Source organism: Pteropus medius, unplaced genomic scaffold (assembly GCF_902729225.1).
Source record: "Pteropus medius unplaced genomic scaffold, Ma_sr-lr_union100, whole genome shotgun sequence".
Lineage (NCBI taxonomy): Eukaryota > Metazoa > Chordata > Mammalia > Chiroptera > Pteropodidae > Pteropus > Pteropus medius.
In genome coordinates this window covers 2,469,211-2,495,995 of record NW_024351730.1, presented here as the reverse complement: position 1 = coordinate 2,495,995, position 26,785 = coordinate 2,469,211, and the positions used below count along the sequence as shown (strand labels likewise).

Genomic DNA, 26,785 nt, shown 5'->3' with positions numbered 1-26,785 from the left:
TTTTGCTTTGCTCCCCTTCCCATTCCACCACTGAAAAATGAAAAGAAATTCATAATTAAGGCCTGGAATATTCCATCTGTTCCGAGGTCACTAAGTTCTGTTTCTCTCAAGGGTTCTAAATCATAGTCCATTAGGCTGCTTCCAAATCTCAGCCCTGAGACTTGAGACCCCAACATGGGTAATACCACTGAGAAGATAATTGCAGGTACGTGATTTATTTTTTCTTGGTCTAATAAAACTGCAAAGGCTGAATACTAAAATTCTTAAAACATGAAACCCAAGCCAAAGAATGACTGAAGGAACAATAGGCAGTTTATAAAGGGGCAAAATTAGAGAAACATAAGTAGTGCATAAAGCTAAAGCTAAAAATGACTTTAAAGATAATCCAGTAATTAGATTTTACAGATTAAGTAAAGTGAGTCTTAAAGCTAATATGGCACAATCAGAAATATTCAGCTCTAAGGCAATACCAGGTTTGTGCAAGAGTCTCTCTACTATACCCACCAGCCCTCAGTAGATTTAGACCTATGTCTCTCAGAATTTGTTCTTTTGTCAGCACTAGTCCCATAATGATGCCCTAACCCCAAAAAGGTACACTAGTGAATAAGTTTGGGGCAAATCCATATCACCTCATTAAAGGACCCACTGTGCACATTAACATTTTAAAGCCTCTAAGAAGTATTACAGTAGGGCAAGCTCTTCAGCTTTATTCAGTCCAGCATCACTCAAACTTTTTGAGTTCTGGACCATTCTTCCATGTAGCACCTCTGAACACCACAGTGTTCTGCACAAACTTCAGGGGTAGAGGAGAGACCTCGCACCATGGGAGAGGTGAAGTGTTGATAAAATATGAGATTTTGAACGTTGGAGTAGCTACAGATTTATTCAGAAAAGAAAAAGACGAAAATATAGAACTAGAACCTTATTCCTTAGTGTCTTTAGGGAAATGGTGTCGTTATGCTTTAAAACCAGTTCTAAAAGTGATTGTTTTTATATTGATTTGCTGCTAATAATGTTGCCATCATCAACTTTGCTACACTCAGAATGCATAGTTTAAGTGTATTATACCTCATGTTTGTTTTCCAGGACACTGTAATTTATGATCGACTGGCGGAGACTTCAAAATACAAAGAAATTACCCTAAAACATTTAGAGCAGTTTGCTACAGAAGGTGAGTATAATGTGGAAATGAAGCATGATTAAAATAAAAAGAAATAGACTGATGTATCTTACGGTATTTTACTCAGAGATTCGTAAAGCAAGGTAACAATTAATGTTGATAGTTTACATTATATTATATGTTGCTCTCACCCATGTTTTTTATTTTGCTTTCCTGTATTTATGAAAATTTTAAGAGACTTTGTCCCCCCGTTTTAGGGGGTATAGGGCCTATAAATCTGTTCACTTTTTAGAATGGATACTATTTATGGTTTAAATACTTTGTATCAAGTCATGCAGAAGGAAAGAAACAAGAGGCAAGGAACTAGGTATTCTAATCTGAATAAGAAGAGGAGAAATAAATCTATATAACTGTTAAAATAGTTATTCAGTTTAGTTTCAACTCAAGACTTTTTATTAAGCCCTTACACATGCCAGGCTCTGTGTGAGGCCTGAGAATCTGTGGTAAACATACTTAGTCCTGTCTCTGTTCTACTGAAATACATGATCTGTATGACAAAACAGTGTATATAGTCCATGGAGGTGATCTAGAGTAGGTGAAAGGAAGTGAAAGCTGTTAAAATTAGGGTCAGTTACTATAATAATTTATAGAGAATTATCTCTTAAACATAATAAAAGTGGCCAGAACTGTATCTAAATCTCCCATCTGAGTTTTCACTCTTGTCTTCTTGTGTGGAACTATTGCGAATGGCACCAAGCCTGACCTCTGATCAAATCCTTTCTCCTCTTAATCCAAGCTGCAAAAAGAAAGGAATGTTTCAAAGCACAAGGCTTTGAAAAGCAAGCACAGCAAGAACCTTCCCCCAGTTCTCCTGAGACACGTGTCCAGCGTTCAGGTTCCTAAAGGTGCATCCTCAGCCTGGCTTGGCAGGTGTAACTGACCCAGCATTAGTGCAGGCTCTTAATTAGTGGAGCATTTTCCTCTCTGGTTGTGATGTTAAATACATTCCAGCTCCTAGACAGATTCAAACTGGCATGGCCTCCACCTCCACCCCATTCTTTCTGGCCCTGGTCTGAACAACGCTTCTACTCCATGGCTACCCTGGAATAAGTTTCCAGCCAAGTTTCCAAAAGAGAAAAATATGTTCTAATATGGCTCCAAATATTTTAAGTTCTTCTCTTAGTGGTCTAGCAACTGACAACTCTACTTTTTTTTTTTTTATTTTTTTTAATTAGTTTCAAATATGAAGTACATTGGTTGGACATTTATATAGTTTATAAAATGATCCCTCTAATTGCTCCTTCTCTCCTCTGGTTTTCCACCTAGCCAATATATTAATGCTAACTGCATTCCCTACGCCATGCTTCCCATCCTCATGACCATCTATCAACTACTAATTTGTACTTCTTTAATCCTTCACTCCATTCTCCCAGCCCCTTCACTGCACATTTCCTCTGTCACCATATGTCCTCTATATTTGTGAGTTAGTTTTTGATTAGTTTGTTCTTTTTATTCCTTAGATTCTGCATATAAGTGAAATCATATGGTACTTATCTTTCTCCGTCTGGCTTATTTCACTCAGCATAATAACCTCTAGGTTCATCCATGTCGTTGCAAATGGTAGTATTTCATTTTTTTAATGGCTGAGTAATATTCCATTGTGTATATGAACCATAACTTCTTTATTCACTTGTCTGTTGATGGGCATTTAGGTTGCTTCCATGTCTTGGCTATTGTAAATTGTGCTGCCATGAATATTGGGGTGCATAGATCTTTACAAATTATTATTTTAGTTTTCTTTAGATAAATACCCAGAAGTGCAGTTGCTGGGTCAAAAGATACATCTGTTTTTAATTTTTTGAGAAACCTCCAGACTGTTTGCCATAGCAGCAGTACCAGTCTTCAATCCCCCCAACAATGTAGAAAGGTTCCCTTTTCGCCACATCCTTGCCAACACTAGTTCTTTGATTTATTGATGATAGCCATTCTGACAGGTGTCAGGTGATGGTATCTCATTGTGGTTTTAATTTGCATTTCTCTGATGATTAGTGACCTTGAGCATTTTTTCATGTTTATTGGCCATCTGTATTTCCTCTTTGGAGAAGTATCTGTTCAGGTCTTCTACCCATTTTTTAATTGGATTGTTTGTTTTTTTGTTGTGTTGTATGAATTCTTGATATTTTGGATATTAACTTCTTATCAGATGTATCATTAGCGAATATCTTCTCCCAATCAGTTGGTTGTCTTTTTGTTTTGTTGATGGTTTCCTTTGCCGTACAAAAACTTTTTAGTTTGATTAGTCCCATTTGTTTATTTTTTTGTTTGTCTCCTTTGCCCGGGGAAATATATCTGAAAAGAAATTACTGTTAGTAATATCAGAGAGTTTACTGCCTATGTTTTCTTCTAGAAGTTTTATGGTTTCAGGTCTTACATTTAAGTCTTTAATCCATTTTGAGTCTATTCTTGTACACAGTGTAAGAAGGTGGTCCAGTTTCTTTCTTTCTTTCTTTCTTTCTTTCTTTCTTTCTTTCTTTCTTTCTTTCTTTCTTTCTTTCTTTCTTTCTTTTTTTGCATTTATCTGTCCAATTTTCCCAGCACCATTTATCGAAGAGACTGTCTTTACCCAGTTGTATATTCTTACCTCCTTTGTCATATATTAAGTGAGCGTATAGGCATGGATTTATTTCTGGGCTCTCTATTCTGTTCTATTGATCAATGTATCTATTTTAATGACAGTACCATGCCGTTTTGATTACTGTAGCCTTGTATTATAGTTTGATATCAGGTAGCGTGATACCTCCAACTTTGTTCTTCTTTCTCAAGATTGCCTTGGCTAATCGGAGTCTTTTACGGTTCTATATAAATTTTAGGATTATTTGTTCTAACTCTCTGAAAAATGCCATTAGTATTTTGATAGGGATTGCACTGACTCTATAGATTGCTTTGGGTAGTTATGGCCATTTTAACGATGTTGATTCTTCCTACCTATGAGCAGAGTATATGCTTCCATTTATTTGTATCTTCTTCAGTTTCTTTTTTCAATGACTTATAATTTTCTGAGAACAGGTCTTTTACCTCCTTGGTTAATTTGATTCCTAGATATTTTATAGTTTTTGATGCAATTGTAAATGGGATTGTTTTTCTTAACATCTCTTTCTAAAAGTTCATCATTAGTGTATAAAAATGCCACTGACCTCTGAATATTAATTTTGTCTCCTGCTACTTTACTGAATTCATTGATTAGTTCTAACAGTTTTTTGGTGGAATCTTTAGGGTACTCTATATATAGTATCATGTCATCGGCAAATAGAGTTTTAACTCCTCCTTTCCAATTGGGATACCTTTTATTTCTCTTTCTTGTCTTATCGCTGTGGCTAAGACTTCCAATACAATGTTGAAGAGGAGTGTTGAAAGTGGGCATCCTTGTCTTGTTCCTGATCTTAAGGAAAATGCTTTTAGCCTTTCCCCAGTGAGTATGATATTAGCTGTAGATTTGTTATATATGGCCTTTATTATGTTGAGGTATGTTCCCTCTATTCCTACTTTGCTGAGAGTTTTTATCATAAATGGATGCTGGATTTTGTTGAATGCTTTTTCTGCATCTATTGATATGATCATATGATTTTTATCTTTCAACTTGTTAATGTGGTATATGACATCAGTTGATTTGTGGAGATTGTACCAACCTTGTATCCTAGGAATAAATCCAACTTGATCATGGTGTATTATATTTTTAATGTACTGCTGAATTCAGTTTGCTGATATTTTGTTGAGGATTTTTACATCAATGTTCATAAGAGATATCAGCCTATAGTTTTCTTTTTTTGTAATGTCTTTGTCTGGTTTTGGAATCAAGGTAATGGTGACTTCATAAAAGGAGTTAAGGAGCCTTTCCTCTTCTTGAATTTTTTGGAATAGTTTGAGATGAATAGGTATTAATTCTTCTTTGAATGTTTGGTAAAATTCACCTATGAAGCCATCTGGTCCAGGACTTTTGTTTTTTGGGATGTTTTTGATTACTCATTCTATTTCATTGGTGGTAATTGGTTGATTCAGATTTTCTGTTTCTTCTTGACTCAGTCTTGGGAGATTATGTGTTTCTAGGAATGTGTCCATTTCTTCCAGATTATCCAATTTGTTGGCATATAATTGCTTGTAGGCAGGCTGGACTAAGGCACAATGGTGGCTGCCCTTCCAGCCCTCATTCTGGTGCCAGACTTACTCAGTATAAATCCCACTGGAGCCTCTGACCTCCACCTCCAGTGTCCCGGATAAGTGTCTGCAGGTCAGAAAGCCTGAGCGTGGGTCCTTCAAAGGGGCATCTAGGGTTTCAGTCTCCTTCTGTCTCACCCAGATGGCCAGATGGCTAGATGGTTTTTACAGTCAGAGTTATTGGAATCTCCTCTTCATGAGACCCTGGGCTGGGGAGCCTCCGAATGAGGCTAGGAGCCCCCTCTCCTTCAGGGAAGCCTCTGCAGCCTTGCTCTTCCTCCTGGTGATCCTCCACCACCCACGGTGTGTGTCCAGCCCAATTCGTGACTTTGCCTCTCCAGTGGCTTCGATGCGGCTCCTTTATATTGTCAGATGTAGGTGTTTCAATCAGCTGGACTTCAGGCGATTTTCCACATTGATTATTTTATAATTTGGTTGTAATTTCAATGTGGACCTGGGAGGATGTGAACCCTGCTTTTACCTAGTCCGCCATCTTCCCCTCTCCTCCAATCCTACGGCTTTCTTGAAAGATAGAGTCCTCTGGGCACTTTATATTCGGTATTGGTTGCTTCTTGTTTCTGACATGTTCCCAGCCCATATTTTATTTGACTTGAGATCACTAGCATCTAGTTATTCTGAGAGTTAAGTGACCTTGAGTGAGAGCATTGTCTTCTTGGGAACTTAATTATTTGAAATTGCCATGACTGACAATTTTGCCTCTTCCTTGTTACAACCCATCAACTTTTTTCTGGCTGAGGATAACCTCCAAGTGAGTTGTGAAATTGATAGGCAGCGACCACTGGGAGCAGGTTACCTCAAACATCAACTTCGATTGTTTGCCTCAGGGTGTTCCTGATGGGTATTTTGGGGGGTCACTATTCCTCAATATCTTTAAGATTCTTCATACCTACAGATTTATGGTGGTAAAGAGCAATAATAAATACAGCCATATATCCCAGTAAGAAGAATTGTCTCTCTGGCCCTTTCTTTGAAAGCATCTATGAAGCCACTGTGCTCTGTACTGGAGTAACAGATATGAAGAACTCCAGGTCCCTATTCTCCAGGGACAGATATGAAGAACTCCAGGTCCCTATTCTCCATATTTAAGCTAATATAGGAGATCCGCAAGAAAAACGATATTTGAAACATCGTCATTCACACCACAGCAGTGTTTGGAGATTTCTGCCTGTGGGGTCTGGTGAGAGGAGGATGCTTCAAAGAGATGATTTTAAGAAGTGAGCCTTAAAGTAGATTTAAAGCAGACAGAGAAGAGGAGTTGTAGAGGGTGGAATGGAGAAAAAGTGACCAGCATGTGCAAAGACTCTGATATATAGGAAGTGAATGACAGAGAATGAGGTTGAAGTCGATTGATATATGATAAATGAGCCAGACTTGGGGATTTGAACGTCATCCTGGGGAACGAATGGAAGATTTCAAGCAGAGGCATAACCTAATAAAATTAGGATTTTTAAAAAGTCACTCTAGGCATGGAGGATAAATTGAAAGAGCTGAGAACTAGAAGCAGGGTGCCAATTTTAAAGGCTAGGGGAACATTAATATATGTTTTACACTAAAGTTTTGTCATACTTTAACAGGACTTTAACATATTGTTTCAATTAAATTAATGTTTTCAAAATGAGACTTTGTTAAATAAAAATGGAAGTGTCAGACTTCTGAATAAAATTTTATTTGGTGTTGGGGGGTGTATGCTACCTTTTTTCAGGGTTAAGAACTTTATGTTTTGCTGTGGCTGAGATTTCAGAGAGCAGCTTTCAGGAGTGGCGAGCAGTCTATCAGCGTGCATCTACATCTGTGCAGAACAGGCTGCTCAAACTTGAAGAGAGTTATGAGTTAATTGAAAAGGTATGTGGAAGACTATTTTGCTCTTATAGAAATGGGTTTCAGAAAACTTCAGTTCTTTACTCATGGAGCCAATAAAATAAAAATCAAATTATCTAGACATGCTACTTACTATTGAATTACCTTGGGTCTAAGCATTTAAAAATCTTCATACCAGTTAAAGTTTTTGTTGAAAAATCTCTGGAATGACTTTGCCTAGATTTTTACTCTTGTCACAATTTTGGATCAAAGTTAGGCTGGTCTAGCAATCTCTTTGTCCATGTATTCTATTGCTTCTGTATCACTGAAGATACACATGCCCCCTCCACACTCACAAACAGGTGCACATGCACACAAGTTACATACACATGCATGTGTATACAAGTAAAGATGTATGATATGTAATACAAAACAAAATAAGAAATATACAACTTATGTGACTGTTGCTAATGTGTCATTTTCACTTATATACATCCATCATTTTTGTTACAACTATAAACATTCTCATTTTACTATCTGAGAAGCCAAAGCAATTCAGCCCCAAAGTGATAAATACACTATGATTGATGCTGTATAAGTAGCAAGAAATCTTCATTCTTTAATTAAGAATAGTGAACATTTTCGCATAGTACTTACTGTGTGCCAGGTGTTTGTAGCATTTGAATCTGTTAATTTATTTAATTTTCACAATACACCTTTAAGGTAGATACTATTAATTATCTCAGTTTTACATATGAAGAAATCAAGGTAACAGAGAAGTTAAGTAATTTGGCTGAGGTTACACAGCTCATAAGAAGGCTAGCCAGAATTCTCACTCTGGCTCCAAAGTTTATGCTCTTAGCCACTCAAGTATCTTCATACTAACCTTTAACTTTCCATTAAATAACTTTCTAACTACATAATTCCTTCAATTGTACTCACGTTTGTCCTGCATAGAATCAAGCTTATCTTTTAGCTACAGTTTACTTGATCTTACTTTCAGATGAATAAAAGTCAACATTTTTTTTCTCCTTCCCTTCTCTCAAACAAGTATTCCTGGTACTTCCTGTCTTGAAAGGCAGCCGGCACCACTGACAACTCCCTGGACTTTTCCCGCTTCCACTTTCCACATGCCCTCCCCTCTATATAATACTGGGGAATGTCATGCTTCAACTGCAGGTGGTTTTCTGTATTGTATACATTTGCCATATGTGACTCCAAGATATTGTTCTCTCTCCTCACCTTAGGAGCTCGTTTGTTTCTTATACCTCCCTTATATTTAATATTATTTCTCAGAAGTCTTGTGATAGCATGTATGGTACCTTCCAACTTGATACCCCCTCCTCAATATTAGACGTGCATATACAGCAAAGGGCTTGTTATCAATCAAGTTATTGAATCAATTCTCTCTCTTTTTTTCCTAACATTCTTTTATATGATTATGCCTTGAGGTATTGTGTGGTGAAATAAAATAATATTTTATTTATGAGGCCATGATTATAATCTCTTTCAATCTCTCCAACCAAAGTCACGTTGTCTTAAAGCACTAATGGCATTGATTTTTAATCTTTTGTTTTTTATCCTCTTTTGAAAAGTAAAAAAATTAAAAATAACTTTGTTTGGAAATTATTTTTTTCCCTTTTCCTCCTTTTCTACATGGCTTGAATATAATGTAGCCTTTCCCCCCATGGTAATGCGATAGAATTAATATATAATAAGTGACAACAAAATATTTGAAAATAGATTCTAATCGTTAAATTTTGTTTCTGTTCTGGAGTTGAATATTTAAAGTGCCTAACATTATTAATCTGAATGTCCTAGAGTTTATAGATTAGATTAGATGTTGTAAGTTAAACAATGATGGTGGTGGCGATGGTAGTGGTTGCGTGCATTAAATACCTGTTATTAAAAGCCTTGTGACTTCCATCTTTTAAATGGAATAGATGTTCAACCTTTTCCAGCAGGTGGAGATCATGAGTCACATTGAAATTTAACTTGCCTGAGGAATCCATAACATATATGTTTGATTTTTTAGTTTACAAATACAGAAGCCTCCCTTAAGATTACCTCTTACCTAAAATAAATGGAAAGAGGAATTTATAGATGATTTCTCTTTAGTTTATGATAAGCACTGGTGTCTGAGTTTATTGAAAAATCTGAGATCCAGAAAAGTGAAGAGACTGTTCAGCCAGCTTGTTCCAAATTAGGACTGGTTTCCTAATCCATTCCTATCCCAGAAACTGTAGTTTCATTAATTTATTCACTTAATTAGCTTTTATTAGATGGTTAATTGATGTTACTTATCAGCGATGCACAAGCAAATAAGGAACACTTGGCCGTGTCCCTCTGAGTGTCATGGTCGAAACAAATTCCTTAAGGAAATCTGAAAGCACCTGAAAGAGTGATCCTCAAACCTGATCCAAAGGTAACTTTCAGAGAGGTGGTAACTTTTAAAATGAGCCTCAAAATATTATTTCACCAGTTAAAGAAGAGCAGATGTCTTTTTAGGGGAAGGCACAGGAATAGGCTCAGTGACAAGGAGGGGTCTCTGCGACTGAGAGCTGGCTGTTGTTCTGAAAAATGTTTCTTCCAACCCTGATCATTTCAAAACTGTAGAGTTTTTAACATATCTAGAGCCAGAGTGATATCATGTCTTCATTTGTCTGAGCTTCCAGTCTTTCTTAAAACCAGCTGGAGTTAGTATTCAATAGGAGCTGTGGGTGACTACTATTAAAACCACTCTAGCAAGGCAGGTTTCAGCATGTCAGACCACAGAACTTGCTAGTATGTCACCCTAGGCTTCATCCATTTGGGCTTCTTCCTTAGCTATTTTAAATGACACATGTTGATTCTGTAATCTTTTTTAATGTGATTGGAATCTATTTTTTATGTAGACCGTAATATTGGACTTATCTTTATAAGATAGTGAATTTTAAACTGGGTGGCTTTCAGATCTCTCCATCACCCTCTCCCTCTTTTAGAGCAGAACCCATTTTCCAAACAAAATATTGCCTGATTCATAATATATGTAACAGGTAACAGTCAAGCTGCTCTAGTTAAAGATTAAAGGGGCTGGGGAGAAGTTGACTCTCCACTCAGCCTCCACCTTGCCCTCATCCTGGTCCATGAGCAAGAGTCTGGGGCTCCACTGAGCACAGTTTAAGAACCATATAATATTCCATCTCTGTGTGAAATTTTTAGAAAATATGCTTCTCAGAATTACTATAGACATCTTCTCTCATTTTTCAAGAAAAGATCAGAACATTATCATGGTTCTGTGCAGGATATTTCTGAACCTATTTGAATTAATGATGCAAAATGCCATTGACATGTAGTGTTACATTAAAGGCAGTCAAAATTTGGAAAAGTCGTAGTTTTTCCTGAAAACAAGAATGTTTTTCATATGTAACAAAATAAGTGAATATTTTATAATATGATTAAGATTGTTCTTTTAAACCCTGCTCTCTATCTTATGCCTACAGTGTTTGTTGGTTCGAACAAGTAATTCAGTTGTTGAAATGTAGTTAAAGCCTTGTTTTCTGGGGATATAACTCTTAGAGTAAGCTTTAAAAAAATGCACATAGTCCAAGAACATCCAAGAAGATGATGACATTTATCCCTTGGTACAGTTATTTTTCCCTCTTCTACCCCAGCTCATCTAGGCACTAGAATACACTCCCATCGCCCTCAGGGCACAGTAAAGGAAAGTTAACATAGAGGATTGAAAAAGTCTTTCAGACATGGTTATCTCTATGGATAGTCACTATTAGATAAGAGGATTTAGGATTTTTACATTCATCTATAAAATCTCATCTCAGATGCTATGAGGTTTCATGGTTTGGACTCCCAGCACTTGCATTCAGATGCTAAACTTTTCAGGATTTAAAAAAAAAATTAATTCTAATGTTATGAATTGTTTCAAGATGTTACTGAAACATCTCTTTTCTGTTACTAAATATAGGCCCAGAGGTGACATTTATTACTAGGATGGCAAAATTGTTTAGGAACAAGAAGATAGTTAAATGCAGAAGGGATTATTAGAGTCCTATCAGATACAGTCCTATTAGAGTCCTATCAGATTATTAGAGTCCTATCAGATTATGGTGTCTTGACCCTATTTGAGGAGAATTGTAGCATTGCTTCGGGTGTGTGGACAGTGACACCTCTTTGTTTCCTTTCATCACAGCTTGAGAGAATTTACAGTTGTCTCATGCTTTCAGACAGCGCACTTGACCCGTTTACCTTCTTTAACCTCATTCTTTTGAAAGATAATTAATGTGTTTGGCCTTGTAATTTTAGATTATGAAACTACTTATACTGTTGGTCTATATTTTTAAAACCCAGATTTTAAAATAAAATTAAATCAAGAATTTGTTTATTTGTATTTTGTCAAGAAAAATATCAAGTAACAGAATAATTATGAAGTCTTATGCTGAAATTTCTCACCTGCTTTGATCTGCCACTTTGCATTAATTCTAACATATTTCTAAGACTCATGATTTTGTGGGGTTTTTCATTTGTTTTTCCCTCATACTCATACTGCACTGCTGGGTTCCTTTGCAAATTAATAGTACAGAGGGCTGTGATCTTATCAGCGAAGATCCTAAAATTAAAACATTGGTAGAAATGAACACGTGTCTTCATGGTAAACATAAGTTTTTTGAAATTTTTGTTATATTTGCTTCAATAGAAAATTTTAATTACATCTTTAGCATTGCATAAATTATGAATCACTTCTAATGTTTATGAAAGTAAATTATTTATCTTGAGCATTACAGAAAACAGTGAGATGTTATACCTGTCTAGATTGGGCAATAATTGGAAGCAGTATTTCCTGGTGATAAAATTATTCTTGTAATGAGGCATGGATTGCAAAATATGTTTTTTAAAAATGAAAACTTATCCAATATTTTTACCCATTAAAGTTTTTTTAATAGATTATGAATCAGAGAATCATTTCTAAGCTTAAAAATGCAGGCATATCTCATTTTATTGCTGTTCCCATTACTGTGCTCTGCAGACAATACAAATCAAATACAAATCAAAGTTTTGTGGCAATCTTGCATGGAGTAAGTCTATTGGCCCCTTTTTTCTAAAAGCATTTGCTCACTTTGTGTCTCTGTGTCACATTTTGGTGATTCTTGAAATATTTCAAACTTTTTCATTATTATTCTATTTATTATGGTGATCTGTGATCGGTGATTTTTAATGTTACTATTGTAATTGTTTGAGGGCACCACAAATTGTGCCCATGTAAGATGGTGAACTTAATCAATAAATGTTGTGTGTGATATGACTGCACCACCAGCCATCTCTCTCCCTCTCCTGAGGCCTCCCTATTCCCTAAGACACAATAATATTGAAATTAAGCCAATTAATAACCTTACAGTGGCCCTTGAGTGTTCAAGTGGAAAGAAGGGTCACAATAGATTCAGCAAACTTCATTGTTGTCTTATTTAACAAATTGCTACAGCCAGTCTAACCTTCACCAACCACCATTCTAATCACTTAGCAGCCACTGACAGAAGGAAGACTCTCCACCAGCAAAAAAATTACCACTCCCTAAAGGCTCAGATGATGTTTAGCATTTTTTAACAATGAAATATTTTTAATTAAAGTATTCACATTATTTTTTAAACATAATGCTATTGCACACTTAATAGACTACAGTATAGTATAAACGTAACTTTTATGTGGACTGGGAAACCAAACAAACTGTTTGGCTAGCTTTGTTGTGATACTTGCTTTATTGTGGTGGTCCAGACACCGTACGTCTGTGGTCAGAAAGCTGTATTTTGGGCATTATCTAGCTCTCATTTGAATAAGGTAGCAATGTTATGTTTTACAAACATTTTGTAATTTATGATTAATGTATATCCTCCACTAGATTGAAGCTGCATGAGGGCAGGGACTGTTTTTATGGTATTCATTTCTGTATCTCCAGTTCCTGCCTATCTGGCCCATGTTAATAACTGAGTAAATATTTGATAAATAAATGAATGATTCAATTAAATAATTTATTCAGGAGCTAAATTTACTTCATAGGTGATTGCTTAATGAAAGCCCGATTCCTGTCACAGACTTAGTTCATGCTTTCTGCACATTAAAGATGTTGATATCCATGTATTCTCACTAAGGATTGATTTAGGGAGATGTTAGAAAGGGGGCCTATAATTTTTTTTCTAGCAATATAAATGCCAGTTTATTTATTTTTTTCATACTATATATACATTTTTTTTAACATTTTATTTTTTTATTTTCTCTGTCCCCCCTTCTGGTTTATGTCCATGAGTCTCTGTCTGTCTGTCTTGTTCATTTGTTGCTTTTAGGTTTATATCCCACATATAAGTGATATCATGTGATTTTCAACCTTTTCTGTTTGGCTTATATCGCTTAGTATGATTATTTCAAGGTCCATCCATGTTGTTGCAAATGGCAGTATTTCATTTCTTCTTATGGCTGAGTAATATTCCATTGTATATGTGCACCACAGCTTCTTTAGCCAATCATCTACCATAGGATACTACAGTTGCTTCCATGTCCTGGCCACTGTGAATAATGCTGCTGTGAACATCGGTGTGCAAATATCTTTTCAGATATGGGTTTTCAAGTCTTTGAAGTAAATACCCAGTAGAGGAATTGCTGGATCATTCTTAGTTTTATGAGGAACCTCCACACCACTTTCCATAGTGGCCGTACCAGTTTGCAGTCCCACCAGCAGTGTATAAGGGTTCCTAGTTCTCCACATCCTCTTCAACATTTGTTATTACTTTTCCTGTTGATTATAGCCCCATTCTAACAGGTGTGATATCGTATCTCATTGTGGTTTTGATTTGCATTTCCCTGATAGCTAGCATTGTTGAGCATCTTTTCATGTATTTGTTGGCCATTTGTATGTCTTCTAGGGAGAAGTGTCTGTTCAGGGCCTCTGCCCATTTTTTTATTGGATTGTTTGTTTTTTTATTGTTATTGAGTTGTGTGAGTTCTTCGTATATTTTGAATATTAGGCCCTTATGGGGGGTGTTGCTTGCAAATATTTTTCTCAGTTGGATGGTTGTCTCTTTACCTTGCTGATGATTTCTTTTGCTGAGCAGAAGCTTTTAAGTTTGATATAGTCCCATTCATTTATTTTTGCTTTTACTTCCTTTGCCTTTGAGGTCAAATTCATAAAATCCTCTTTAAGTCCAAGGTCCTTGAGTTTAGTTTCTTTGTTTTCTTTTATGCATTTTATTGTTTCAGGTCTTATATTCAGGTCCTTAATACATTTCGAGTTAATTTTGGCGAGTGGTGATACACAACAGTCAAGTTTCATTCTTTTTCAGGTGGCTTTCTAGTTTTCTCAGCACCACTTATTGAAGAGGCTTTCCTTTCTCCACTATATATTTTTGGCATTTTTGTCAAAAATGGTTTGCCCATATAAATATGGGTTTATTTCTGGACTCTTGATTCTGTTCCACTGGTCCGTGTGTCTTTTTCAGCCAATACCATGCCATTTTGACTACCGCCACTTTATAGTATAATTTGAAGTCGGGCAGAGTGACATCTTCGGCCTCATTCTTTTTCCTCAGGATGGCTTTGGCAATTTAGGGTCTTTTATGCTTCCATACAAATCTGATGATATTCAGTTCTATTTCTTTAAAAAGTGCTGATGGGATTTTGATGTGGATTGCATTAAATCTGTATGATGCTTTAGGTAATAAAGTCATTTTAACTATGTTGATTCTTCCAATCCAAGAACATGGAATATCTTTCCATTTCTTTGTATCTTCTTCAGTTTCTTTTAATAGGGTCTTATCGTTTTCATTATGTAGGTCCTTCACATGTTTTGTTAGATTTATTTCTAGGTATTTTATTTATTTATTTATTTATTTATTTTTGCAATTGCAAAAGGAATTATTTTTTCCACTTCTTTTTCTGACACTTCGTTATTAGAGTATAGAAACGCTATGGATTTTTGAACATTGATTTTGTATCTAGAGTCTTTACTGTATTTGTTTATCGTTTCTAGTAGTGTTATTGTGGAGTCTTTAAAGTTTTCTATATAGAGAATCATGTCATCTGCAAATAGTGACAGTTTGACTTCTTTATTTCCTATTTGGATGCCTTTTATATCTTTCTCGTGCCTGATTGCACTGGCTAGGACCTCCAATGTTATATTAAATAACAGTGGCAATAGTGGACAGCCTTGCCTTGTTCCTGATCTTAGAGGGAAGATTTTTAGTTTTTCACCATTAAATACAATGTTGGCTGAGGGCTTGTCATATATGGCCTTTATAATTTTAAGGTACTTTCCTTCTATACTGTTTTGTTAAGTATTTTGATCATGAAGGAGTGCTGTATCTTGTCGAAGTGCTGTATCTATTGATATGATCATATGATTCTTATTTTTTAATTTGTTTATGTGGTGTATCACATTAATCGATTTGCATATGTTGAACTACCCCTGTGCCTCTGAGATGAAGCCCACTTGATCGTGGTGTATAATCTTTTTAATATGTTGCTGTATTCGGTTCACTAGTATCTTATTTAGGATTTTTACTTCTGTGTTCATGAGAGATATTGGTCTATAGTTTTCTTTGTTTGTGTTATCTTTACCAGGTTTAAGTATCAAGGTAATATTGGCCTCATAAAACGAGTTGGGAAGTATTGCTTCCTCTTCGATTTTTTGCAAGAGTTTGAGGAGAATAGGTATTAAATCTTCTTTGAGTGTTTGGTAGAATTCGCTGGTAAAGCCATCTGGTCCTGGACTTTTACTTTTTTGTAGGTTTTTAATGGTTGTTTCCATTTCCATACTGCTGATCAGTCTATTTAGATTTTCCAGTTCTTGATTCAGTTTAGGAATGTTGTATTTTTCTAAGTACTGGTCCATTTCTTCTAGGTTATCAAATTTGGTGTTATATACTTTTTAATAGTATTCTTCTATGATCCTTTGTATTTCTACAGTGTCTGTTGTAATTTCCCCTCTTTCATCCCTGATTTTGTTTGTGTCCTTTCTTTTTTCTTTAGTGAGTCTAGCCAGGGATTTGTCAATTGTATTAACCTTCTCAAAGAACCAGCTTTTTGTTGCATTTATTTTTTTTATTGTTTTTTTGTTTTCAATTTCATTTATTTCTGCTCTAATTTTGATGATTTCTTTCCTTCTGCTGACTTTAGGCTTCATTTGTTCTTACTTTTATAGTTTTTTAAGATGAAGTGTCAGGCTGTTTATTTGGGCTTGTTCTTGTTTTTGGAGATAGGCCTGTAATGATATGAACTTTCCTCTTGTGACCACTTTTGCTGTGTCCAAAAGTTTTGATATGTGGGGCCTATAATTTTAAAGATTGCATTCTTTAGAAATTTAGACTCAATTTTTTTTAAAAAACTGTCTCACAAGTTTTTTAATATGTGCATGTGAGAAGCACATGATTGGAAAGATTCAACAACAAATGCCCGAACACATGGCAGACTGTGTTCTGGGCTCTGGGGCACAGCATGGGAAAAGGATAGAGAAACCTCTGCTTTATTTTAGTGGTGGGAGATAGGCAGTAAACTTGTAAACTGAAAAATATAATTTCAACAGGGCGTAATGCCCTGAGTACTGAGAGCACTAAGGTTGAACAGTGAGGTAGTGATGATTTTTACATTATTTTCTTTACTCCTCCTCAAAATATTGTTGATATTTCTGGGACTTTTTAAAGACTGCCTTGATGTGGTATAATATAGATCAACCATTACACTCAGTGTGACTAAATACAACAGTTTAGCGACTTTTGCAACATGTGGCAATGAGTGGTTTAGAGGATTCCTAAAGAAATATAAAACTTAATAGAAAACAGGACTTTTCGTGAACATTTATGACTGCCAATTTCACAGTAACTTCTGTATTAGAATGGAATGCTTTTTCCGATAGAACTGCTACTTCTATTCTTAGTAGCTGCAAATATCACTTTCATTTGTACTAAAAAGTGAAATGTACTAGATGAAAATTTGCATGATGTACTGGTGATTTGGTGGTTTAAAATTCCAGTAGTTTCCTATTTTACTGTTTGCTTAAAAACATTTGCAGTCTTTCAAGTCATCTGCTAATAAGACCTGCCACTTTTTGAGCATATACTAAGCTTCAAGTCCTCTGCTCTTTACCCTGATTGCTTAGTTCAGGGGCCTCTAAAGTGAGATACACAAGATAATCCATTAGGTAAACAAGGAAATGCTACAGCTTCTGTTTCTGCTTACGTTTGATCACATCTCCTTTATAATTTGTTTTTGCATTTTGCAATGTACATAATATTAACAGAACAAATATGTTCTACAAAAAAATATAGCAGTGTCAAAGATAAGTACTCAACATTTTTTCCTGACATTCTACACACACACAAAAAAACGGTTTGAGGGGGCTAATCTAATTTTGGAACAACCCTATGAAATTGGCCTTAACTTGCCGATGCAGAAATTCATAGGTAAGTTAAGGTACTTGTTGAAAGACATATATCCAGTGGTGAGTAGAATAGGAATTCAAATCTCAGTTCTTTCTTCATTCCATATTATTCTGCCAGCTGGGTTTAGAAGAAAGCAAGAATGTATGTAAAATGCTGTAGACATGAAAATTAAACGTAACCAAATGAGTAGCTTTGTAATCACTAGATGGCACTTGGGGCTGTGAAGCCTTGATGGTTCAGGACAGGTCCACTGAGGAAATGAGGCAGCCTCTGTGTGCTCTCATATATTCTATTTTCCTTTGAAATGAAAGCGGAAATATGTTTTTCATGATTTTCCCTCAATTTGTTCCTGTTATCCTCCTGTTTAAAGTACTTCAGATTTCACTGGACTTCCAAGTACAAGCTTCTCCCTTCTGGCCTGGTGAATTCCTTATTAGGAATGCTTCGTGGTAGATTTCCCACACTGGGTATTGCTGTCTCCTCACTCAGATAAGATGGATGTGTTGTTTTTGCAGGCTACGCCCAATCGTCTCTCAAACTCTGATGCTTTTCATCTGGATGTGTGAATCCTGGTCTTATTTGGCAAACCCTTGGGTGGATGAGAGTTCACATATGATTTCTGTGGTTCAAGAAGCACCAACTTGAAACCTGTTTCTTGGCCTTGAAAAAACTAACTGGTTGCAGGCCAGTCAGCCATTCCAGTGATTTAATACTCAGTGTACTATCGCCCAGCTTAAGCTGAAAGCCAAGAAGTATGAGGTTGTATTCTTTTAAATAAAATCCATTGTGCAGTAAAAAGATGTTGAGAAGAAAAAGAAATGAGTGGATGATGCCCAGTAGGATGTAGAACAGAGAGGAGTCCAGCAGCCTTTGAGAGCCAGCGTTGTAGAATGGAGCCTGTCCCTAAATGTGACTCTAGGGCCTACATATGGAAACAGGGAGATAGGTGCTCCTGGCTGGTGAGATAGGTACACCATTCGTAGCAAGAAAGTATTACTAAAGACTGAAGAACAGAGACAAGTTAAAAAACCTGATGACTAGAATAAAATTCTAACTTTCATTTAATCTGTTTTAATTCCCATTTGCTGACTTTGGCTGTGCTGGGGGTTTTGATTTTACCATTATAGTTCAGCTGTACCTCTGTTTGACCTTAGAAAATTTACTCAATCTCCCAGAAGCGATTAACTGAATTAGTAAATGTGAAGCACTTAGCAGTGTCTCATACATTTTCTCTGTTAAGAAAATATTTCTTCATATTCCTAGTCACAATCATATTTTATGTTGAAATAAAGGTTACCAAATGTTACAAATATTTTATCCATATTTACTAATGTGGTAAAACTTTGCTTATCGATATTATTTGTCTTTAAAGGGACTTTTACCAAATAGTCCATGTTGTAATCGGAAGCCTAAGTTGATATAAATTTACTTATACTTTTCTTCTTTAGGAACATATCACAAACTTTTTAAAAATACAAAACCTAAGCACTAACAAATATTTGCTAATAAGGAAATAGGTCACTAGGTTCTGTTATTTAGCAAAATATACATGTGTTGCCAAAAAAAAAAAAAAAAGTATAAATCTGCCATAATACATTTTACCATACAGTTTTTAAATACTCTGTCTGGAACTTTTTATCTTCGCTAGGGTAGAAATTTTACATTTATATGCCTTTTTTAGACTCTACATACATTATAAACACGGGGAAAAGAAAATAAGATTATTGAGGGCTTTACTAGGTAAATAAGTATTATTTCATGATTTTTCAATGATAGCTAAATCTATATTATGTCAAAGAGTCATCAACTTGAAACTTTTACAACTTTTGGCATAGTGACATTTTGAAACTAAAATTAGTGTTTGGGTTTGTTTTTTGTTTTTTTTTTAATTCCATAAATGCCATGGGAATTTTATCATGTTTCAACAGTTGTTGAATATGTAATTCCCATAGTGCCCATTAGTGGCCATCTGTGTAAGGTAATACATGTTTGAGGTGAAATTGATTACAGCCTAAACACTCTTGTGTTATGATCAGGAAAAGCATGCAAAGTTCAAATCTTTTTTTCTAATGTCATACGTAGCTAAAGATATTAATTTCCAGAGGTAGAACAGCCTATTACTCAAGATGCTAATCTCACAATAAATGACACCAGACCCAAAGGAAAAGAGACTGCAGAGACTTCCACTAAAATGAGTGAGCTCTTAAGGTAAAGGGAAAGTTAACAGGCTTTGGAACACAGTGTTTCCTTTATAGGCATCAAAGTGGACCCATTATAGTTTTGCTGAATATTCAGAAATATTTCATTATCCTTTTTTAGAAATTCCTGATATCATAGCCAACAACACACTCCAAGTTAACCTTCCTTGTAACTTTATTGTTTTTGCCTGGTTCAAAAAAAAAATTTTTTTTCACCTGTGCAAAACCAGGTGCTTTCCTTCTTTAAAATATTTTCAGTGGGATCTCCCCAGTGCAGTTGTTTTATTTTTATTAGATTTGTGCATGGTAATACATACCTGTGTACTTGCTGAACTCATTTATCCCCTTAGAATAAAGCTAGGAAATATACAAATATACTTGTTTATATATTTCTAATGAATGCATTCACATCTTGGCTCGCACATTATCTACCCCGGAGTTTTATGAAACATTATAAAAAATAATTTTTTATTTTAGAAAATTTTGAGAGCTGGTATTACTGAACTATTCCCATGATCATTTTAAAATCTTATCATGCCTTCCGTAGAATATTTAGCATTTGAACACAGCTACATCCTGATCTTTGCTGGGATGTGGGCCAGAATGATTTAGCTGCAAATGCCCTAAAAGTAGCTGAAAGAACTGATAGAACTATTGTCTTGTTTAAACGTTGAAATACAACAATTATGATGTTGGCATAGTTGATGCTGAACTATTCTTCCTTTTCAGTCTTGAACATCTTGATGATAATTATTCATCAGACTATGATAGATTTCAAATCTGCTTCCCATTAAAGATAATAAAATAATACTGTCCCTTTAAAGAAGGAAATTTGCCTTCCCAACTTATATTTTGTATATTAAGAAGTCATGCAAATTCTTCTAATAGCTGTATAAGTTATTTGGAATATGTTGAAAAGAAAATGGTCTAGAGTGCAACAATACTTAATAAAATTTGGATTTGGGATTTTTCTTTTTTTTTTTGGTCATTCACTCATTCAGCAAACGTACTAATGTAAAGATGAACAAGACATGGTCCCTACTCAAACTTGAACAAAACTACCAGAGTCGTACATTTAAACAGCTAATCTTAATATGACAAATTAATATGTGTAAAGAAGAACAAGAGCAAAGTTCTATCAGAGCACAGCAGAGGGTAAAACTTGTTTTAATATGTAAAGGAAAGCTTCAAAGAAGCAGTAAGTATTGAGTTTGGCCTTACAAGATGAGGCAGGTTTCTTGAGGCAAGGCAGTAGGAGATCTGTGTGTATCTGTACACATACTCATACACATATGCATGCATGGACATACAAATACTAATGCATATATATGCTCACCTGTATTTAAGCATGTGCCAAAGACTGCCAGCTGGCTAATATAACATCATTCCCACCCCACTCTGCCTGTCACTGCCACTGTGAAGGCTGGAAAAGCTAAATAATAATAATTAGTGTTGGTCATGTAACACAGTCTGGTCAGTTGGTCATATTTGGAAATATGCTGAGGACTTTTAGAAACATTTTTGCTTTTCAAATAAGAGATACAGTTGGTATTACTCCCTTCTTTGTGGCTGTTATAATTCTAGCTGTGACAGCTGCCTTGAGACATTGAGAGAAATCCGGAGAATGAGTTAAGATATGGTTGTACCACAAATCTGATACCCACAACTACCTACTTCAATGCTCCTTATAAAAGGAAAACTAAATCTTTACTTAAGCCATTGTATGTCAGAATTTTTCTATTTGTAGCCCGAATCATTCCTAATTATTGTAAACTACACAAACACACACATTCATTTATATATATATATTCAATTTTATTTTCCATGCCTACCAAGACTTGGGACTAATTTTAGACTTCCATTTTGGTGATAAGTAAACAGAACTTAACGTTAGGGGAAAATAGGAGATGGAATGCTTTCTTTGTTATTACCAACCCAGCCACTATCCTTAGCACTTAGTTTCCCTTGTACCTATTCTTTCCTTGTATTATATTTTAAATAAGAAATGAAGGCAGAAAGGGAAATAAAGGTTGAGAAGAAAGATAAATGCTGAAATGGATCGTGCTGGAGGTTAGAACATGGGGAAAATGGGATAAGACTGAGCATTGGTTGTGACTTGCAGAACCCTTCGGAAGGATGCCCAGCTAGTGACAATGCCCGCTCACATGATGGAAAGAAAAGTTTAAATCTTAGTCCATCACTGTGCATTTCAATGATTTAAGACCAAGAACACTATTACCTGTGTCCACCTGGCAAGCCAGATTTCTCTAACGGTCTAGTTTGTTCTCTTTTTTCCTCTATTTAGGAAGATGAGAATAGAAACCATTCTTCTTTGTGAGAGATTAGAACAGCTTTCCATAGAGCATATTGCTTCTTTTCAATCTCGTCTAAAAGATACCATCTAACAAGCAAGAGATCTTTAATGCACTCTGAACTTCTACTATGCAAATGTGAAACAATTTGAAAAACACTCAACCCGTTCTTTTTTTACAGAAACTAATGCTATCACTTTGTTTATTGATCTCTTCTTCATCATTTCTAATTGTATCATGTGTATACATTTCCTGACACTGCATCAAATTACAATTTAATAGTATCAGCATATATCCTTATTCTTTTTCAAGCTTGTCAGCAAAATGGCTTCTTGTTTTATGTTTTGTTTTTAGTAGCTACCTGTTTATTTTAAACGGACTTTTGATTCCCCACCCGCTTCTATATCGTTGTTGTTTTTAGAAAGTTTCTTAACTTAGAGAGAAGTAAGGTAAGATAAGTAGCCTCAGTCTCATGCAAAAAGTACTGGATGAAAGTTAAGAGTGCTTAAGAAAGAAAACACCACGAAATAGTTGGAATTTTCACCACAGTCCATGAATTATCATTAATCTTTGTTTTAAAAGCATATATACAGTTCAATTTTTTTGTTCTTAAAGAATCTAAACTGGTTTTCTTCTTAAAATGTTTGCCACGTATTTCCCCTAGAATCTTCAGCTACTTGGAGCTACAGCCATTGAGGATAAGTTACAAGATCAAGTGCCTGAAACCATAGAAACTCTAATGAAAGCAGACATCAAAATCTGGATCCTTACAGGGGACAAGCAAGAAACTGCCATTAACATTGGTAATTCACCTCATTCAAACTTAAATTGTGATACTTTTTAACAGGTCAATAGATTTTATAAGATAAATTTAAAATATATCAAGATTTGAAAGATTTGGTATTTTAAATTTTCCATATTTATATTATTGGATTTAATTATCTACTTAGGCCACAGTGCCCCTTTAAAATTGCAGTGGTTATATACACAGCCAAACTTTAGCTCTTGAAACCACTTAATACCCTCTCTTGCTATTGTATCCCTGCTGACCCCCACATTCCATCCACAACTGGAACGTATAGATAACATTTCTGCAGTTGTCTATGAAAGTCTAGAGATTAGGATTATGGCAGGCTATGTATTAACACTTGTTTATGTGCCCAATGGTTATTTCTGAGATAGAAAGTAAGAAGGTTGCCAGTTTCCATTTATCCTACAGTTCCAATTTTTTGAAAAAGGTTATATGAGCTCAGACTGCCATAACAGAATACCACAGACTGGGTAACTTAAACAACAGAAATATATTTTCTCATAGTTCTGAGAAGTCCAAGATCAAAGTGTCAGCAGGTTTGATTTCTCCTGAGGCCTCTCAGATTTCTGTCTTGCAAATGGCCACCTTCTCACTGTGTCCTCACGTGGTCTTTCTTCTGTGGATGTGCATTCTTCTTATCTCTTCTTCCTCCTATAATGACACCAGTCCTATTAGACCTCACTTAACTTTAACTTCTTAAGGCCCTACCTCAAAATGCAGTCATACTGTGGGTTAAGGCTTAAACATGTGCATAACAGGAGTCTTACTGAGAAGAAAGTTGATATTGGTGTTAGAGGCCTATAGTCCCAATAATATGAAAGATGTCACTCCTTTTTTTCCAAATTCAGTAATAGTAGGTTTCCTGAGCACTGTAAACCCTGACATAGACTTAACCTCTAGACATTAATGATATGAATCACATACAGAACTATCCCAAAGTTAAACCATTTCAGAGTTGTTCATGATATAAAACTGTATTTTTAGAAAGTCATTAAGTATCATCTGTCTAAACAAATATAGCTAATTTTTTAGCAGTATTAGTAATCACAGTATTCTGTATATATAAAACTACTACAAATTTATAGTAAATTAATGTTAACAGAGGAAATTAAAAAAAAATACTAGCTAGAAGTTTATAAGCCACACAAGTTGTTAATTTTGATTATATGTATTATCACTGGTGTTGGAGACAAATGGAAAGATGTGCAAAAATATAGAATGCATTATAATTGGTAGACCTAAAAAACAATATGATAAAACGTGACTACAAATAGAATACGAATATATGGTGGTATGTGAGGAAAATAAGAAATCCTGAAAAATAGCTTAGGGTATATAGCCATTATGGAAGGTCTTACAAAAAGAAGGGTACGGTGGTGGTTTCAGGTCACATTTAACTTTTAGAATCTTGTTCTTAGAAAAAGATAGATAAGATTCATTCATTCATCTAATGATGATAGTGCTGATGGTGCCAGGCAGTAGTGGAGTTAAGATTGGGGAGCAAAACCAAAATCTCTGTACTCCTGGCCCTCAGATCCTAGTCAGGGAACAGACAATAAAGTAAATGAGAAAAACACATAGTATATTAGATGCAATAATCACTATAAAGAAAAATAAAGCAGGAAAGAGAGAGAGGGCATTGCACAGAGGGATCATTGAGAAGATAACATTTGAGCATAGACTTAAGAGAAAGGGAGTTTGTCACTTGGATGATTAAGGGAAGCTGTCTTCTGGAGGAAAAAAGCAGAAATGCAAAAGGGGAGAGTAAGAGAAGAGGTCAGCAGCGTAACGGAGTCCAGATTGGTCGGGGCCTCTTAGGTCATTGTCCAGAGTTTGCGTTTACTCTGAGATAGGAATTCATTGGACAGTTCTGAGCAGAGGAAACAATCAGTTTGGCTTCCAGACTGAGAATGGACTCAAAGGGAAGCAAGTATGGAAACAGAGAGACCAATGAAGAGGCTGTTAAATTAATCCAGGTGAGACATGACGGTGGCTTGGACCCAGGCGGCAATAGTGGAGGTGGTGAGAAATGGTTGTGGTCTGGATATATGTTAGAAGTAGAAACAACAGGATGAATTGATAGATAAGCTATTGAGTGAGAGAGAAAAGGAGGAATCGGGGGTAACTCCAAGGATTTTTAGCCATACCAACTGAAGGATGGAGTTGCCATTAACTGAAATGAGGAAGAGTAAAGGAGAAGCAGGTTTCCTAGGGGGAGGCCAAAAAGCTGTCTTTTGGATATGTTAAGTTCAAGATTCTACACCTAAGTGCCCGCTGTTAAGTAGACTCTGGGACTTGAGAGTCTGGAGTTCAGGAAAGAAGTCTTAGCAGGATATATGAGTTCCAGAATGGTCAGCATTTAGATAGCATTTAAAACCATGGGCAGGAATGAGATCGCAGAGAACATGAGTATAAATGGTATTGTTTTCAATGTGCAGCCGGTCGGCAAGGTTGCCTGTTTCTCTCCAGCTACATTCAGCTATGGGCTAATAGGTTCAGCATAAGCAGAGTTGGTTTAACCGGCCAGTGATGTTGTCCTGCAGCAAGTATAGAAAAGCAAGAGAGAGCAGGAAACTAGAAGATACGATGGCAGCCCAAGGGCAGGGAAACGGCGGGATCACTGGTCCAAGAGATAATCAGATAGCCCTCCTGCACCCTTCTCTGAGAACAACCTTTGGCCCATCTTCTCTTCTTCGTGTTGATCATCACGAAGGATATTCCATATGCATTTGTTAGTTTTCAGGACGTTGAGAATCATTACCACAGTCTCTTTCCACATTTGTTTGTCAAGACAGCCTTAACTTGCCAGCCATTGTCCTTGTATCATATGCCTCCTGCAGCAGGCAAGAGCATTTCTTTTTTAACTTCCTGCCAGACTGAAAAAGATATGACTGGCATCTTTCTAATAAAACAGATAAAATATTAATTTTTATCTAATAAAATAGATTTAAAAATAAAATTTAGATTTTTTTTAGTAGTATTATTACTTTAACATTTTTACATCTTCTCTCTAGAGAAATTAATTGTATCAATTAATTTGCTCTGTGTTTGGCCATAGGACACTCCTGCAAACTTCTCAGGAAGAACATGGGAATGATTGTTATAAATGAGGGTTCTCTCGATGTAAGTAAAATCATTTTTTTTAATCCTTTAACAACTTAATCATCTTGTAGTATTCTATTTTATAGTTGTGAAAATACTTTATCTTTGTGAGATTAAAAGATGCCTTACTACTACTGTTCTGCTGTAACGTAGAGTACACTGTTTTAAACAACATGGATGTACGTAGATTCTGGCTTTCTGTCTGTGACAGTTAAAAGAAATTGCTCAGTGTTGTGAGACAAAAAGCTGCATTATGTCAGGAGGTAACTGAGTGACTGCAACTTGTTCATATCTATCAGGATATACTGTATATTAAGCATTTAATATTCTGTTTTATCTTTCAGTGATAATATATATTTTGCGTCTTTAAAAAAAAAAACTGTGAAAGCTATTGAACAACACAAAATAACCATTCCTAATAAGAAAGTTTTATTTTTAATGTTCTGATATAAATTCCTAGGATATCTTTTTTTCATGGCTACAATCACATGAATTTATATTTGGGAAAGGGGGAAACATTTGTTCAGTGTACAGTGTAAAGTAGGAATTAACAAAAAAAAGTATATAGGTCAAGCGTCTTGTAAATATTTTAATTTTTTTTGTAATTTAAGGTGGAAGACAGAACAGGAGAGATGATTTACCTGAAATAGTCATTGTGACACAAAGAACAAAGCAGAGAAAATCTTATATTTAAGGATGTTGGTAAAGCCAGGAGGCCAAATATGTGAAAGGGAGGGTGCAGAGTTAAGTGTTTAGAAGTCAGGCGGAGAACAGAAATTATGAGTAAGAAGTATTTG

General features: G+C 35.5%; 1 protein-coding gene across 7 annotated transcripts in view; it reads left to right on the top strand.

Moving 5' to 3' along the window:
- The window catches only part of ATP8A1 (ATPase phospholipid transporting 8A1), a 216,589-nt gene that overhangs the window by 111,844 nt on the left and 77,960 nt on the right, over nt 1–26,785 (top strand). For all 7 annotated transcript variants that reach the window (XM_039845110.1, XM_039845109.1, XM_039845108.1 and 4 more), the window contains 4 exons: nt 1,087–1,171; nt 7,056–7,195; nt 22,740–22,878; nt 25,945–26,009. In XM_039845110.1, coding sequence (XP_039701044.1) covers nt 1,087–1,171; nt 7,056–7,195; nt 22,740–22,878; nt 25,945–26,009 — 429 coding nt within the window. The remainder of the gene's footprint in view (nt 1–1,086; nt 1,172–7,055; nt 7,196–22,739; nt 22,879–25,944; nt 26,010–26,785) is intronic.